The sequence below is a fragment of the Pogona vitticeps genome, chromosome 4 (assembly GCF_051106095.1).
Source record: "Pogona vitticeps strain Pit_001003342236 chromosome 4, PviZW2.1, whole genome shotgun sequence".
Taxonomy (NCBI): Eukaryota; Metazoa; Chordata; class Lepidosauria; order Squamata; family Agamidae; genus Pogona; species Pogona vitticeps.
In genome coordinates this window covers 122,658,232-122,675,081 of record NC_135786.1, presented here as the reverse complement: position 1 = coordinate 122,675,081, position 16,850 = coordinate 122,658,232, and the positions used below count along the sequence as shown (strand labels likewise).

Sequence of the window (16,850 nt, the reverse complement as noted above, 5' to 3'; positions counted from 1 at the left end):
AACTGTCACCATAATTGACTGAGTGATTGCTTAATACATGAGGGAACCTGGCCTCAGGACAGATATGAACCTAAGACATGCAGAAATGCACATGAGAGCTGATCTGTTATAGTACTAGTGCCAGTTTGGGAGATATTTTTCTCTGCTGGTGTCTTCCTGTAAAAGAGCATAAACTCTACTACTGGTTTCAGATAATCAAGGTTGTGGTCACCTCAGTGAAATGTCCCTGTATTCTCATGTCTTTTACTTGCTTAGCCATTGGCACGTTGCTGTCATGTAACATATATCCCAGGATGTGCGTTCAGATGTGTTTTTAAAGTAGCACAACATTTAACATGTGTGGCTACATCTCTGTAGCAAAACATATCCCTTCCTTTTTTTGCACTTCTCTGCCCACCCCTTTTTTAAAAATCCAAATACATTGATGGGTCAACAGTACACCCTTGATGGATATATACTTATCTGAGGTGTCTGTGCCTCTTGCCGCATTGCATTCCCCTCAATGGTGGGGAAACTATTTTATTCATTTATTAGATTTATACCCACCCATCTAGACTAATGGTCTACTCTGGACCATTGGTTCCTTGCCAGTGCAGTGGAACTACAGTTCACTGCACTGGCAATTCCAAGGCCGCCAATGCAGTGGAGTGATGCTCCATAGGCTTATGTCCTGGGATGCCTAGAGGATTTGGGGAAGTATCCAAATACGCTCCATTTCCTCTCTACTTTCTGGATAGTGTTGGACTTTCATCATCATCACCACCCTTCTTTTACCTTTATAGTCCTCTGCTATTCCCAATTTGTGAATTTTACCCACCCCCTTCTGTGTGACTGTTCCCTTAGGTTTTTGCCTCAATACTCCCTTTACTGTTTTTGACTCAACTGGTAGATAACAGCACAGTTGTGCTCACCTCCCTGCTAATTTATCATCTGTAAAAGGTTAGCTTCCACTTTACGCAAGGTTCTACTTACCCATCCCTCTCTTCCCTGAGCTTGGCAGCTCTCCTCCTCAACCCTTGGCTCTGGTTTATGTCTGTCAATGTAGAGCTTGGGATAGCAACAGTCAGCACTGAACTGTGGGTTGCTCCAGGTGTTAAAAAATGATAACAGTTGTTCACATAACCAGTTCCAAAGCCCCAAGGAGAATTATATTCCCAGGCTCAAAATTAAGAATGGGCAGCAATTGCTGGTTCCATTCATAAAAGTTAGTACTGAATATGGGTGTTTTTCCTGAACAAATATAATTTTGAAATGACTGTGCTTGAGGATCAATTTGGCAAAGCTGTCTGAATGAGGGGAGGGGTGGTATGGGATGGGGGGGAGAAGTTGAGGATTTTTTAAAATATGTGCCTTGATTTTTCTATGTTAAAATAAAGTGCTTGTATTTTTCTTTTTAAACCTTGCATACTTCTTTCTAGTGGTAATGGGAGGGAAAGGTTCCGTTGGATTTGAGGAAAGGATTTTCCGGATTTCACAAACACTGACAGCAAATGAAGAATAATCAGAAGTGATCTGGTTAGTTAATTAATTAAATTTAAAAAAAAGAATAACCAGAAGAAGGGCAGTTCTGCCTTCTTGTTTTCAATGCTGCATTCACTACCATTCTTGTTTATAAATGAAGATATAGGCAATGGTATATCACTCAGGTCATTTCAAGTAGCACAAAAGCAGTTACGAACATTCACAAGTCACTTTCAGTACTTGCATGCCTGTGCTCAAAACTGACTTCTGGGATATATTGCAACTGACATATTCAGTCCTATTGCCTCATATGTCTTTATTGTTGTTTAGTCGCTGAGTCGTGTCCAACTCTTTGTGACTCCATGGATCAGGTGAGGCCCTCCTGTCTTCCACTGCTTCCTGGAGTTTGGTCAAATTCATGCTGGTAGCTTCAATGATTTTTTTAGTGGTCTAGAAAGTATCACCTACTCTTGCATTTGGAATCTGAGCAGAAAGAACCTCTACATTTCAAGGAACTGTTTGGCCAGGGGGACATTGGCAAATAGTTTCACTGCTTAATTATGTGGGATGGCAAAAGAACTTTTCAGTTCATACTGAATGAGAAGCTCAGTATCAGTTTCATGTTATCATATGGGCCTACGGTCATCTCTTGGGTCACGGTCTAATTAGTGATATTCAAGATGTAAAGTAGAGATGGGCACTTTGTATTAGTATTTCAGGGATATGAATATGACTGCAGGTGTCGCAAGGGTCCAATTTCCTCCCCCAGAACTGGCTGGACCACTCACCAGGCTCTACATGGTGCTGGGATCCTTCATCATCATTGGTACATCGATCCTGGCAGGGGCCCGGCTGGCTCTTCCCTGCCTTCCCACACAGCCAGTCACTTTGATGCCCAGGTGAGGCGGGGAGTCTCCCCACTCAGCTAACAAGTGGTCAGCTGCGCTGGGAAGCAGGGAAGGGGCAGCGGGGTTTCTGTTAGAATTGGAGCACCAATGATGGTGAAGTACCCCAGGACTGCACGGAGCCTGGTGAATGGCCCAGCCAGGTCTGGGGGAGGGAACGGCTCCGCCCCCCAGCACTTGCAGCCCTGCAGGTTGTATCTGTGTCCTCGACATATGAATACAAAGTGCCTGTGTCTGATGCAAAGAATGAAGATACACGTAGGTCCTTGCTATACAGGACGATTACTGAGGGATTTCTTGTTGCATGTCAGCTGTCTGCATGTGAGGGATACAAAAATGTACCTGTTCTGCTTCCAGGACTAGGGGCATAATTTGTTGTATCTCTCTCTCATATACTGATGTCAAAACTTGTTTGATCTTGTCACTTGACTACTTAGATAATAGTCTCTTTAAATAATCGCAGGAATAAAGTGTTTCTTTATAAGCTTCATTTATTTCCTCTCTTCCCCTTTTGCTGCCACCAACTTTTAGCTGCCTCTATGTCTACTTGCTCCTTCACTCAGGTGTTTATAATACATTCCACATAGCCAACCCTCAGATACTGAGCTCCACACCATTCTTCTTGAATTAATTTTACAAAGACTTTATTAAAATAACAGTGTACGAAGGATATTATTTATTCTTAGGCTTCAAGATTATTCAGCACAATTCTTTACTCCCTTTATTACGTCGCTCTCTCTCCCTCAAAACTCCTAGCTTTTTTTATTGTTGTGATCTGCAACAATTCCAATATTATTCTCACATGTAGTATTATGAGATAGGAGTCTCCTCAGTGGTACAGTGCCACAGCACAACAGAGCTGACTACCAAGACCTTCTGACCTGTCTGTGAAATTATAGCAACCCAGAATTCTCATTGTGTTGTATCTCTGATATGGTAATGTAGTATTTGCATGACAAATCCTAAGGCTTTCAAGAAAGAACATTGTTTTAGTGCATGCTGCACCCTTTAAAAATGACTACCTGAGACATCATCTGGTAAGTGGTGCAATATGGTTTGGATGCTGCTGTCCCATAAAATCTCTACCCTATCTTCTTAGGCAACCAGTTCTTACTGAATGAATTACATCAGACTAGCTATGGCCCTGTTTATCCTGGTCTCTGTCTGCAAGTGCCAGTCAGCTGGAAAATATGAATGATAAGGAATGCAGTCTCCTCTTTGGGGATGGTGAAAACCCCTCCCTCCAAATAAAGGTAAAGGTAAAGGTTCCTCTTGACAATTTTTGTCCAGTCGTGTTCGACTTTAGGGGGCAGTGCTCATCCCCGTTTCCAAGCCATAGAGCCAGTGTTTGTCCACAGACAATCTTCCGTGGTCACATGGCCAGTGTGACCCCTCCAAATACAGGGATCTAATTACTTGTACAGTAGATAAATAGATAAAATGGACAGTTTGATGTATCCCAGTTACACTCAGTAGCTTAGTTTCTGTCTGATGTCACTTCACTGCAATAAAAACTGTTGCTTGCTTCTGTGGATTTAAAAGCTGCATTTGACTTCCTGATATGACCAAAATTATGTGCTAAATTATGGAATCTACAAATGAGAGGACAACTTCCATATCTTTAAAAAAGCATTTTACCAACATTCATCAGCACAGCTATGTTACCCTCTAGTAGATAACTTCTACACTATACCTTCAAGAATAAAAGTGTTGGACATGGATGTGCTCCTGCCCTTTTACCATTTAGTTTATATCTTTCAGAACTATTTGAACTTCTTACAAGATTATATAATTCCCCAAATGTGGTAGTTCAGAGGTCATAAATTTTGCTATTTGCTAATGATGTGGGTCTATTAATTCATTGCATGCTAAGTTTAATAAGTCTATTGCTTAACTCCATAGAAAAATGCAGAATTAGTGCAAGAGATCTAAATTATGGGAAGACAAAGATAATAATTTTGACTAAAATATAAATAACAATTAAATAGTTAAGTCATCAAACAAATATATTCATATAAACACTAGAGTCTACACTTCTAATTCACTTTAAACTGAAATAGAACAAAACGTTTTTGGGCGCCATCTTCCATATTAATTACAACAAGAGAAGAAGGTAGGTTTCCACTGTACATCAAGATAAGAAATGTACTCAAATCCTTACAGAGTATAAATATGGCTTAGGAACCACTTGAATACATATGAAAAATTGTAGGCAGTTTTTTAAAAAGGAAGGTCAAAACTCTTCCAAAATATGTGGAAATGGCACCCCTAGAGTCAGGGTTATGCACAGGAGCAAGCAGAATTGTTTAGGGCAGGGGAAGATATGGTGGGAATAAGCAGCTTCAGCAGCATGTAAAAGGGAAGGGCAAGGGAGTATTGGTTGCCTTTATCACCAAATTGAAATAATTCAGATAGCCTTGACAATAGAACCATCAGCTGAAAGTACTGCTGCTAAATGCAAGGTTGGTAAATCAGAAAACTCAAGGTGGAGAGAAGGAATATATAAAAGTAAAAGATAATAGCAGAAGAACCACATGTAGGGAAAATTGACAGTTTTCACCTTTGAGCATCGTGATGGGCCTGTTAGTTGTTAAAAAAATAACAGTGGCAGTAGATAACAGCATAAGTTTTTACATTTGATAATGACTTAAGAAGCCTAGGCTTGAATATAAGCTCATGCCAGTATTTCTCCCCACACACACACACGTATGTCTGATGAAGTGGATTTGTCCACGAAAGTTTACATTCAAATAAAATATTTAGTCTTTAAGTTTCCACATGTTTTCCTCTTGTTTTGTTCCTTTGGATTTTGTCTGATACGCTTGCACAGACTAACATGTCTACCTCTTCTAAAACTACCACTCAGTCTGTGTGGCTAAGATGGAGAATCCCAGCTGGTTTAGGTTTAACGTGGCATTCACTGGATCATTTCAAAACTACTTTCAGTAATTTCAAATCAGTGTTGTCTTATTTATCCTGTACAGATTTATCAGGAGTAAGAACAGATTGGACTCTAGGAGGAACTCATGACTTGCTCATCTTACCTGCCCAGTCCAAGAATTCAACACACTCTGTTTTATTGTAGCGATAGGCAATATCTCTGGCTTTCTCACCCCGGAAGGTGGTTGCATAAATATCTGCTTCCAACTCTATAAGAGTTCTCAAAGTCTCTAGTTGACCCCAGGCGGCAGCACAGTGGAGAAGTGTATAACCTGAGAGAATAAGTCAAATCAATATTCATAGTTGCAAAAAGAATACCTGTTTATGGCACGCTGCTTCCCCATAATATATTCGTTTGGGGAAAAAAAATCCCCATTTTCCCAGAAGGTTAATAAAGGATGGTTAGCAGTATCTATATAGCAATTTTCTTCTTCCCTTTTAAACTTAAAGCAATTTTCCTTCTCCCACCTAGATCTACCCAAATCACTCGCCATAGCCAGGAGGGACGGTTGAGGGGCCTAACGCTGAGAGGGGCCTGGAAGGAAAGAACAAGAAACCGAGCCTTCTCGGTAGTGGCCTCTCGGCTCTGGAATAACCTCCCATCAGTGAGTCGCCTGGCTCCCTCGCTGGGTGGTTTTAAGAGGCAATTAAAAACTTGGTTCTTTAGGCAGGCCTTCCCTCCTGTCAATACTTGATTTTATTTTTATTATAATTTTCAGTTTTATTTATTTATTTTATTTCTTTATTTGATTTTTACCCCGCCCCTCTAGACCATGTCCCATTTGAGCATTACTTAGCATTACTAATCACTATTGTTTTGAATTGTTTTTAACTGTTTTAGCTTACAATGTTTAACGGAACCCACCCAGAGTAGACTTTGTCTAAAAGAGCAGGATAGAAATCTAATAAATAAATAATAAATAAAATTTTAAAAAACTAAATTTTGATTTAAGGCATTACCACTTTCCCAAACAAAGAATGCACCAAACGTAAGCTTCCTTATAACAGCTACTGACCCTTTTCTATAGAGCTCCTGTGCTATTTGCAGCTTACTCTTAACAATCCAACTTTTAATCTTTTCTTAACTGATTGATGCTCTTTTCATTATGTATCTCTGTTCACATGTATATGTAAACATGCATGTATACATGTGTCATAACAAACAAACAAAAAGAAACAAAACATAACACTGAACAGGTGAAGACCTATAAATACCTAGGTATCATTTTTCAGACAACTGGGCTGTGGAGAGCCCACATGCCCATTAAAATGCTCAAGAACTGCCACTGCCATTTTGATATTCTTCTTTTTAAAAGGGGGCTCATAAATATAATCTGTACTATAAGCAAGGTACTGATACAACTACTGTACAGGCTTCTGCATACATTAGTGATTCCCAATCTGTGGCATGCATACTCCCAGTACAACCCAGGACATTTAAGTGTAAGTGAAAAAAACCTTAATGGCAGGCAATGGCTCATGCGTCAGAGTAAGTCACTAATTTATATCTTGAGCAGTGAGAAATCCCTTGGCCTCTCCCCATCCACCACATGAGAACCCAGGTAATCAGTTCTCACTCTCAGGTAGCATCTGTTCTTGTTCTGCCATTAATGCAGGGGCTTGTGCCACCTGCTTGTTTCCCATCAACTGTAGTTTATATAGGACAAAATTCCTTACAGACTTTAACTCTTTCACTGACAGGCTTGTGCACACTACCAGAGAAAATGAGGAAGTGGCTGTAAGATAAGAGGGTAGAGAGCCCCCCTAGTCCTGCTCTCCTGTACGAAGGAAAAAATTTAAGGCTGCCAAGGGGTAAAAAAGAGGAAAAAAAGGTTGAGAACCACTGGCATACATAAAGACATACACCCCCTTGAGGGAGTACAGACTAAATTCCTGAGAACGGTATATGGTATACCACACTGTATATTCCCTAATGCCCTACTTGTAATAAAAGCTGGAATGGCTCCACTTGAAGCAAGTTTGTGGTTTCAAATCAATCTTTGGCTGAAGTTAAAAGTTAAAAGAGCATTCAAGACATGTTATCTGCTGGGCTACAATAGATCCAAGGAGGGATGGAGCAACCAACTGAAGAAATTAAAGAATTAAAATTAAAGATATTAAAAGCCAGAGATTTAAAGCCAAATTGCAGAAAATAAAAAGGATATAGCTAAAATAAATGAACTTCCAACAAAGATACAGTGGTGCCTCGCTTAACAATGTTAATTGGTTCCATAAAAAAATCGTTATGTGAAAACATCGTTAAGTGAAACACCATTTCCCATAGGAATGCATTGAAAACCGGTTAATCCGTTCCAATTGGAACAGATTAATGCTTGCAATCGTTAGCCCACCTCCTGAAACCTATGCAAACTTAATTTGGTGTTGTTCTGAGTCGTTGTTAATTTTTGGTGATTTTTTGTTTCTCCCTCATTGAACTCTATTGAACTGTCCGTCCAATGCATTTCAATGAGAGAGAAAACAAGAAATCACCAAAAATTAACGGCGACTCAGAACAACACCAAATTAAGTTTGCATAGGGTTCAGGAGGTGGGCTAACGATTGCAAGCATTTAAAACATGTTCCAAACATTGTAAGACACTTAAAAATGAGCGAAAACAGAAGAGCTTCAAAAGCACTGAAGCCAGCTTAGGTGCTTTTGAAGTCCTTTCCGATGTCCGTTTTTGCTCATTTTTAAGTGTCTTACAATGTTTGGAACCTGTTTTAAATGCTTGCAATCGTTAGCCCACCTCCTGAACCCTATGCAACCTTAATTTGGTGTTGTTCTGAGTCGTCATTAATTTTTGGTGATTTTTTGTTTTCTCCATTGAAAGCCTTTGAACGGACCATTCAAAGGCTTTCAATGGAGAATTTAAAAAATCACCAAAAATTAACAACGACTCAGAACAACACCAAATTAAGTTTGCATAGGGTTCAGGAGGTGGGCTAACTATTGCAAGCATTTAAAACAGGTTTCTAACAGTTTAAGACACTTTTACAGGAGCGAAAAAGGGACATTGTTAAGTGAAATTCCCCCATAGAGAACATCGTTAAACGATGGGGGAAATTCCTCAAAGAAACCCATTGCTGTGTGAATTCATCGTTGTATGAAACAATCGTTGTGCGAGGCACCACTGTATAACAATATCTCTAACAAATGCTGGTAATGTAAAATGCAGAAGGGTACTTTATCATATATGGTAGACATGTAAGGTAACAAAAAAGTATTGGAGATCAATACATGAAATGTAGCAAAAATTATCTTATGTGATATTATTTAAACTGGAATTGTTTTTACTAAATGTTATGACTGAAACTGTAGATAAAGAAATGAGATATTTGATAATACATGTAATTACAGCAGCAAGGATAATACATGGAAAATATTGGAAGAAAGAGGTACCGTCTCTGGAGGAACTGAAAGAAAAGATAACAGAAGTGGTGGAGATGGATGCACAAACAGAAGCACTAAATGAAAGATCATCTAAAAAAACTTTAAAAATGGAAATGGTTTTATAATTGGATACGAAATAAGGACTGGAAAGTATAGATAAAAGAAGGATGAGAACGTCAAAAGGAATGGGGAGAGGTGTAAAGATAGCTAGTCTGGAAAAATTGTTAGATGGCCAATTTAAGTGATTCCCCATTTTAACATAATTAAGTGGATGTATTTATACTCTTTCACCCTCAGGAATTTTACCATTACCTCACACGTACCCATTAACTCTTTTTGTTATTTAGTCGTTAAATCATGTCTGACTCTTCATAACCCCATGGACCAGAGCACGCCAGGCCCTCCTGTCTTCCACTGCCTCCCGGAGTTGGGTCAAATTCATGTTGGCAGCTTCGTTGACACTATCCAACCATCTTGTCCTCTGTCATCCTCTTCTCCTCTTGCCTTTACACTTTACATCAGGGTCTTTTCCAGGGAGTATTCACTTATCATGAGACGGCCAAAGTATTGGAGCCTCAGTTTCAGGATCTGTCCTTCCAGTGAGCAAACAGGATGTATTTCCTTCAAAATGCATAGGTTTGTTTGCAGTCCAGGCGACTCTCAAGAGTCTCCTCCAGCACCACAACTCAAAAGCATAAATTATTTGGTGGTCAGCCTTCTTTATGGTCCAGCTCTCACTTTCATAAATCACTACTGAAAAAGCCATAGCTTTGACTATGTGGACCTTTGTCGGCAAGGTGATGTCTCTGCTTTTTAAGATGCTGTCAAGGTTTGTCATCGCTTTCCTCCCAAGAAGCAGGAAATCTTTTGATTTTGTGGCTGCTGTCTCCATCTGCAGTGATCATGGAGCCCAAGAAAGTAAAATCTGTCACTGCTTCCATATCTTCCCCTTCTATTTGCCAGGAGATGATGGGGCCAGTGGCCATGATCTTCGTTGTTTTTTTTTTTATGTTGAGCTTCAGACCATTTTTGTGCTCTCCTCTTTCACTCTCATTAAGAGGTTCTTTAAGTCCTCCTCACTTTCTGCCATCAGAGTGGTATCACCTGCATATCTGAGATTGTTAATATTTCTTCCAGCAATCTTAATTCCGGCTTGGGATTCTTCCAGTCCAGCCTTTCGCATGATGTATTCTGCATATAAGTTAAATAAGCGGGGTGACAGTATACAGCCTTGTCGTACTCCTTTCCCAATTTTGAACCAATCAGTTGTTCCATATCCAGTTCTAACTGTTGCTTCTTGTCCCACGTATAAGTTTCTAAGGAGGTAAATAAGGTGTTGGGGCACTCCCATTTCTTTAAGGACTTGCCATAGTTTGCTGTGGTCGACACAGTCAAAGGCTTTTGCATAGTCAATGAAGCAGAAGTAGATGTTTTTCTGGAACTCTCTGGTTTTCTCCATAATCCAGCACATGTTAGCAATTTGGTCTTGAGTTCCTTGAAATCCAGCTTGTATTTCTGGGAGTTCTTGGCCCACATACTGCTGAAGCCTACCTTGTAGGATTTTGAGCATAACCTTGCTAGCATGTGAAATGAGTGCAATTGTATCTCAGCTGGAGCATTATTTGGCATTGCCCTTCTTTGGGATTGGGATGCAGAATGATCTTTTCCAATCCTCTGGCCACTGCTGAGTTTTCCAAACTTGCTGGCATATTGATTGCAGCACCTTAACAGCATTGTCTTTTAAGATTTTAAATAATCCCACTGGAATACCATCACCTCCACTGGCATTGTTGTTAGCTATGCTTTCTAAGGCCCACTTGACTTCACTCTCCAGGAAGTCTGGCTCAAGATCACCAATCACATATAGATCTTTCTGTTATAATTCCTCTGTGTATTCCTGCCACCTCTTCTCGATGTTTTCTGCTTCTGTGAGGTGCCTCCCATTTTTGTCATTTATCATGTCTGTCTTTGCACAAAATGTTCCTTTAATATCTCCAATTTTCTTGAACAGATCTCTGGTTTTTCTGTTTCTGTTATTTTCTTCTATTTCTTTGCATTGTTCATTTAAGATGACCCTCTTGTCTCTCCTTGTTACGAGCCTCCATCCATAGTTCTTCAAGCACTCTCTCCACCAAATCGAGTTCCTTAAATCAGTTCTTCACTTCCAATGAGTATTCATAAGGGATTTGGTTTACATTATACCTGACTAGCCCAGTGGTTTTTCCTAATTTCTTCAGTTTAAGCTTGAATTTTGAATCCACTGTGTATTATTTATATGGGATTTGGTTTAGATCAGGGGTCAGGGAACCTTTTTACCTTTTACCCTCCAAAAAATGTATATACGTTGACATTAACCCCCCCCGGCTCTTGCCGTCCGTGGCCGACCCCTGCCCCACCTCTGCGCTTGCCCGGGACCTGTGGCCACTGTCCGGGCAGCCAGTCTGGAGCTGGCACACCGCTAGGAAAGCAGGTCCTTGGTGAGGGGAGGCAGGCGCCACAGGGCCAGCAGGTCCACTGGCCATGAGCTCAGGTGAGGCGAGGTGGGAAGGGGGCCTCCTCGCCAGCGCACTGGGCGGGTGGGCACAGGCAGGAAGGAGAGCCCTGGCCAGGCCTCTGCCAGGCAGAGTCCAGCTGGCCTGGTATGCCACCCTCCACCCCACTTTGGAGGCAAGGAGGACAGGTGGGTGCCCTGTGCAGTTCCACGCCAGGGCTCGCTGTCCCCACGACGGAACGCCTGCCTACACACAGCATCGTTGGAAATAAAATGCCTGAGGGTAAAATGCCTGCCACGACCATCCTCATTACCCCCAGGATTTTCATTTTTACCCCATTTGGGGTAATTTATCCCTGTTCCCTGACCACTGGTTTAGATTATACCTGACTAGCCCAGTGGTTTTTCCTACTTTCTTCAGTTTAAGCTTGAATTTTGCTACAAGAAGCTGATGATCAGAGCCACAATCAACTCCAGGTCTTGTTTTTACTGACTGTATAGAGCTTCTCCATCTTTGGCTGCAGAGAACATAATCTGATTTCGGTATTGCTCATCTGGTGATACCCATGTGTAGAGTCACCTCTTGTTGGAAAAGAGTGTTTGTGATGACTAGCTTGTTCTCTTCACAAAACTCTATTAGCCTTTGCTCCGCTTCGTTTTGAACTCCAAGGCCAAAGTTACCTGTTGTTTCTTTTATCTCTCGACTCCCTACTTTAGCATTCCAATCCCCTAGAATGAGAAGAACATCTTTCTTTGGTGTCAGTTCTATAAGGTGTTGTAATTCTTCATAGATTTGGTCAATTTCAGCCTCTTCAGCATCGGTGGTTGGTGCATAAACTTGGATTATTGTGATGTTGAAAGGTCTGCTTTGGATTCGTATCAAAATCATTCTCTCATTTTTGAGATTGTATCCCATTACAGCTTTCCCCCCGGTTTTGTATAGGGTCTAAAGTTATAGAAATTAATCCTGTGTTCCACAGGAGACTTGTGGTACAGCCAAAACCTGGGTTCAATCCCATGTAGCGATCTTGAGGTTCACTCAGCCTTCCATCTGTCTGAGGCTGGTAAACTGAGTACCCAGCTCATACACAGCATAGTCTCTGGCGCTCTCTAGTGGCCAGTTCTTGTAATGCATGTGAAAATAATTTGCTTCTGTGTTTTTTTTCCTTTTACCATGTTATACATATAGTGTTCACTATTATTCATGGTTTTCAGTATCTGGGGGGACTTGAAACCAATCTGCAACGGATATGGGGGTCATTCTGTACACATACATTTTTTTCCCTTTTACCATGCTATACATATAGTGTTCACTATTTATTCATGGTTTTCAGTATCCGGGGGGACTTGAAACCAATCTGCAGCGGATATGGGGGTCATTCTGTATACATACATTGGTCCAACTGATACTTTAATTCTAATTGCATTCTAATTGTAAAATATAAACTTTCTCATAACATCTCATGGTAGATTTTACACAGAGTAGATTTTCCAATAATAGCTTTCCTGGTCAACTACAGGACCAGGAAAGATCACCTTCACACAACCAGGTCAAGGAAATATGAGCAGGCTACCTAATAAAATAATGAGCAGGTTACCTAATTAAATACTTTGTGGCTAGTAATTCCTGTAGAGCTTTCCTCCAAGGCTAATACAAAGTCCTTAATCCATAAACAAATAACATAAATAAGTAGTAAATATAAAATTACCAAAAAACTGCAGGAAAACCTGAGGATCAGAAAACTGGAGCAGATGTAATTGGTGTTATACACAAATCTCAAAATATCTTTGACAGGATATAAAATATATAAACTTTATAGAAAATATCCCCACAGTAAAAACTTACTTCTTTATGTACCTCTTACAGTGGTTTCTTTAAGATCCACTCCATATCTCGCCATTGTCCGGATGACATCACTCTGTCCAGACATGCAAGTTGTATAGAGGAGACTTCTCCCTACAACATCCGTTACTTTCAGGAACTCCGTAGCTTTATCATTATCAGGATCCTCCGAGTCCTCAAAAATGTGTTGTACCTCCTCCGTATCTCCAATTAAAGCAGCTTTCAGCAGGGGATTAAAATCTGCTGAGTCCTCTTGAAGCTCCAAATCCTTGTTCTCACTTTCTTCCACTAAATCTACTGCCCCTTTTCCTAGTTCCATTTCCTCAGGATTAGCCTGAGAAAATAAAAGGAAGAAATCTCGTTAAGCCCATAGAGAATTATTATGGACGGAACATCATAATTTTTGTCTACAAAAATGCCATACATAATTTAGCTAAGATAACACATATATAAGTTTACATTCTTTTTGGAGTATTGTAACACAGAACTACTGTAGCTGCCTTTGAGAAACATTCTTAAATGTCAGCTGATTCAGAATGCTGAAGTCAGATTGGTGACTTCAGCTGGATATAGGGAAGGTGTTATAACAGCTTCATTGGCTATTGCTCCATTTTTGGCCACAATTCACAGTGCTGGTTGCAAGCCCAATATGAATAAGAATCAGGGTATTTGAAAGAATCATAGAATAATAGAGTTGGAAGGGCTCTATAAGGTCATAGAGTCCAATCCCATGCTCAATGCAGGAATATAATCAAAGAAGATCTGACAGATGGTTGTTCAAATTTTGCTTGAATGCTTCCAGTGCTTGAGAGCCCACCACTTCCCCAGGTAATTTGTCCCATTGGTAGATTGCTCTAACTGCTCTTATGCCAATTTTCCTGATATTCAGCCTAAATCTTGCTTCCTGTATCTTGAGCCCATTACTATATTACATGTCCTACACTCTTGGATAATTGAGAATAGATCCTACCTCTCCTCCCTGTGACAATCTAGTATTTGAAGAGTGCTATCCTACTTCCCCTCAGTCTTTTTTCTCAAGGCTAAACACGCCCAGTTCTTTCTATTTTTCTTCACTAACCTTTGTTTTCATCCTCTGATCATCCTTATTCCCTCCTATGAACTTGTTACATTTTGTTGTCAAACTTCTTAAAGTGCAGTATCCAGAACTAGACACAGTACTCAAGATGAGGCATAACCAGTGCTGAATAGACGGGGGCTAGTACCTCAAAGGATTTGGAGACTATACTTCTCTTAACGCAGCCTAAAATAGCCTTCAGCTTTTTTGCAGCAACAATTCAAAGATCGTTGTTGTGGGTTTTTCAGGCTCTTTGGCCGTGTTCCGAAGGTTGTTCTTCCTGACATTTCGCCAGTCTCCGTGGTTGGCATCTTCAGAGGACTGAACTCTCTCCATGCTGTTTGTTAGATAGTATTTATAGCTGTGGGAACAGTTTTTGTCCTTTTCAGGAGACAGGGGGATCAGTGTGTTTTTGTTGTGATAAGGGGGGGAGAGATTATCTGTCACTGTGATTGATGGGTGTCGTTAGCTGGTCTTTTTTGTGCAATGATCCCTGGTCCTTGTGGCTGGGTAGAGTTTGCTGATCTTTTGCAGGCTGTATTTTTCAGTATTGGGAGCAAGGCTGCGTTTTGTTTTAGGCCTTCTTTTTTGTTGAAGTTCTGTTGATGTTTATGGATTTCAATGGCTTCCCTTTGCAGTCTAACATAATGATTGCTGGTGTTGTCCAGTACTTCAGTATTTTGAAATAGAATTTCATGTCCAGTTTGTTTTAGGGCATGTTCAGCTACTGCTGATTTTTCCGGTTGTTTTAGTCTGCAGTGTCTCTCATGTTCTTTGATTCTGGTGCGAATGCTGTGCTTTGTGGTTCCAATATATACCTGTCCACAGCTGCAAGGTATCCGGTATACTCCTGGAGTGATGAGGGGCTATAAATACAGCTATAAATACTCAACTATCCTACAAACAGCATGGACAGAGTTCCTACTCCAGTCCTCTGAAGATGCCGGCCACAGAGACTGGCGAAACGTCAGGAAGAACAACCTTCAGAACACAGCCAAAGAGCCCGAAAAACCCACAACAACCATCGGATCCCAGCCGTGAAAGCCTTAGAAAACACAAATTCAAAGATCCTTCTCACTTGTATTACTGAGCCAAGTATCCCTTCTCTTGTTGCTATGTATTTGTTTCCCCCCCCCCCAGATTATTCCTTTTAAATTTCATTCTGTTGTCTGAAGGAAGCAGGGCCTGGAGAGCTGGAATGTAGGGGAAAAGAAAGTGCAACAGAAGGATGAGGGTGTGTTTGGGCTATAGGGCTGTAACTGAAGAAAAGCTGGTGTTGAAATCTGTTTCTGTCAAAGTTGTTACTGTGTAATACTTTGTAATAAAGAGAATATTATTCTTTATTCTTTAACCACTTGGTCTAGAATGATTAATGGCTGGAATGAAGCCCTTTAAAGGAAGGTTATTTTTTAAAAAGTAACAATCCTGGGTAGGGACCAGTCATATATTTGTTGGCAGCGAGGTCGGATACAAAAATCCAGTGGGGATTCTGGAGATCCAGGGTAGGTCTTGGAAAATCCTGAGTGGGGGATTTAGAGACCTAGTAGCAAGTTGAATTAGGAGTTAAGCCTGAAAAAAGAATGAGTTATCTTAGATCTCAGATATGTGGGGACTTGCCAGAAATTTATGGAGGAGTGAGATTGCAGAAGGCCCGGGATTATGAATTATGTAAAAACAGGGTAAAACAGAGGTTTGGATTAACTGCTGCACATCATAGGAGGGAATTGAGAAATTTAAGGAAGAAACATGATGAAATTTACACTCAGTTAGGCTGTCGTCTGGATTATTTACTGGCTGGTTGGATTGGTCAGGTGTTAAAAATAGGGAAGATAAGAGACAATTGGGCTAGAACAATTTTATAATACAGTATAATACCCCAAGAATATAGATGGCATATACAAGAACATCAACTAAAACCCATTCCTGAGTGGAATTAATTGACAAATTAGTAACTTTCAGAGAGGTAACAAGACCTCATTACTGTATATTGAGAAGAGAAATGATATAAAGTGAACAGGGGGTAGAACCAAGGTGTCTGAAGGCTGGAAATTAAAAACAGCACAGATTGGAAAGGAAAAATCTCCTCAGCAGAATGGAGGTGTGGCCAAGGAAAAAGCCTGATAAAGGGGAAATAGGAGATAAAATCTGTTTTATAAGTGGTAAAGGAGGAGATTTCCAAGAGTCCTACCCAGAGTTATTAGAAAGAAAATGTATACAGAGACACAAATTTATTGTCTCAAAATTTTTGAACCCAGAGATAAACATACATCAAAATACAGTGGTGCCTCGCTAGACGATGATAATCCATTCCACTGAAGTCACTTTTTACCCAAATCATTGTCTAGCTAGCGAAAAGCATTTCCCCATTGGAATGCATTGAAATCTGTTTAATGCGTTCCAAAGGGGAAGAATTGTTGTTGTCTAGCGAAGATCGGCCATAGGAAAGCCACTGATCAGCTGTTTAAATCACTGTCTTGCGAAGCTTAGGTCCCGAAAACACCTGTTTTGCGAGTGTGGAGGAAGATGTAAAAATCGTTGTCTAGCGAAAATCGGTATGCGAAGCAGGGACCAAACATTGTCCAGCAAAATTCTCCCATAGGAATCACTGTTTTGCGAATCGCTATAGTGATCGCAAAAAGTCAATGTCTAGCGAAAAAACTGTCATGCAGGGTAACTGTCTAGCGAGGCACCACTGTAAACATAGATCAAGAAATGGAGACAGGCATGTCAGAGTTGAAGGAGGC

General features: G+C 40.5%; 1 protein-coding gene across 7 annotated transcripts in view; it reads right to left on the bottom strand.

Annotated features, from left to right (window-relative positions):
- Window positions 1-16,850, bottom strand: part of ANKRD45 (ankyrin repeat domain 45) — a 46,331-nt gene that overhangs the window by 25,563 nt on the left and 3,918 nt on the right. For 6 of the 7 annotated variants that reach the window (XM_078392410.1, XM_020798511.3, XM_078392413.1 and 3 more), the window contains 2 exons: window positions 13,047-13,365; window positions 5,411-5,578 (listed from right to left, as the gene is read on the bottom strand). In XM_078392410.1, coding sequence (XP_078248536.1) covers window positions 5,411-5,578; window positions 13,047-13,365 — 487 coding nt within the window. The remainder of the gene's footprint in view (window positions 1-5,410; window positions 5,579-13,046; window positions 13,366-16,850) is intronic. The other variant, XM_078392416.1, reaches the window with a different exon arrangement.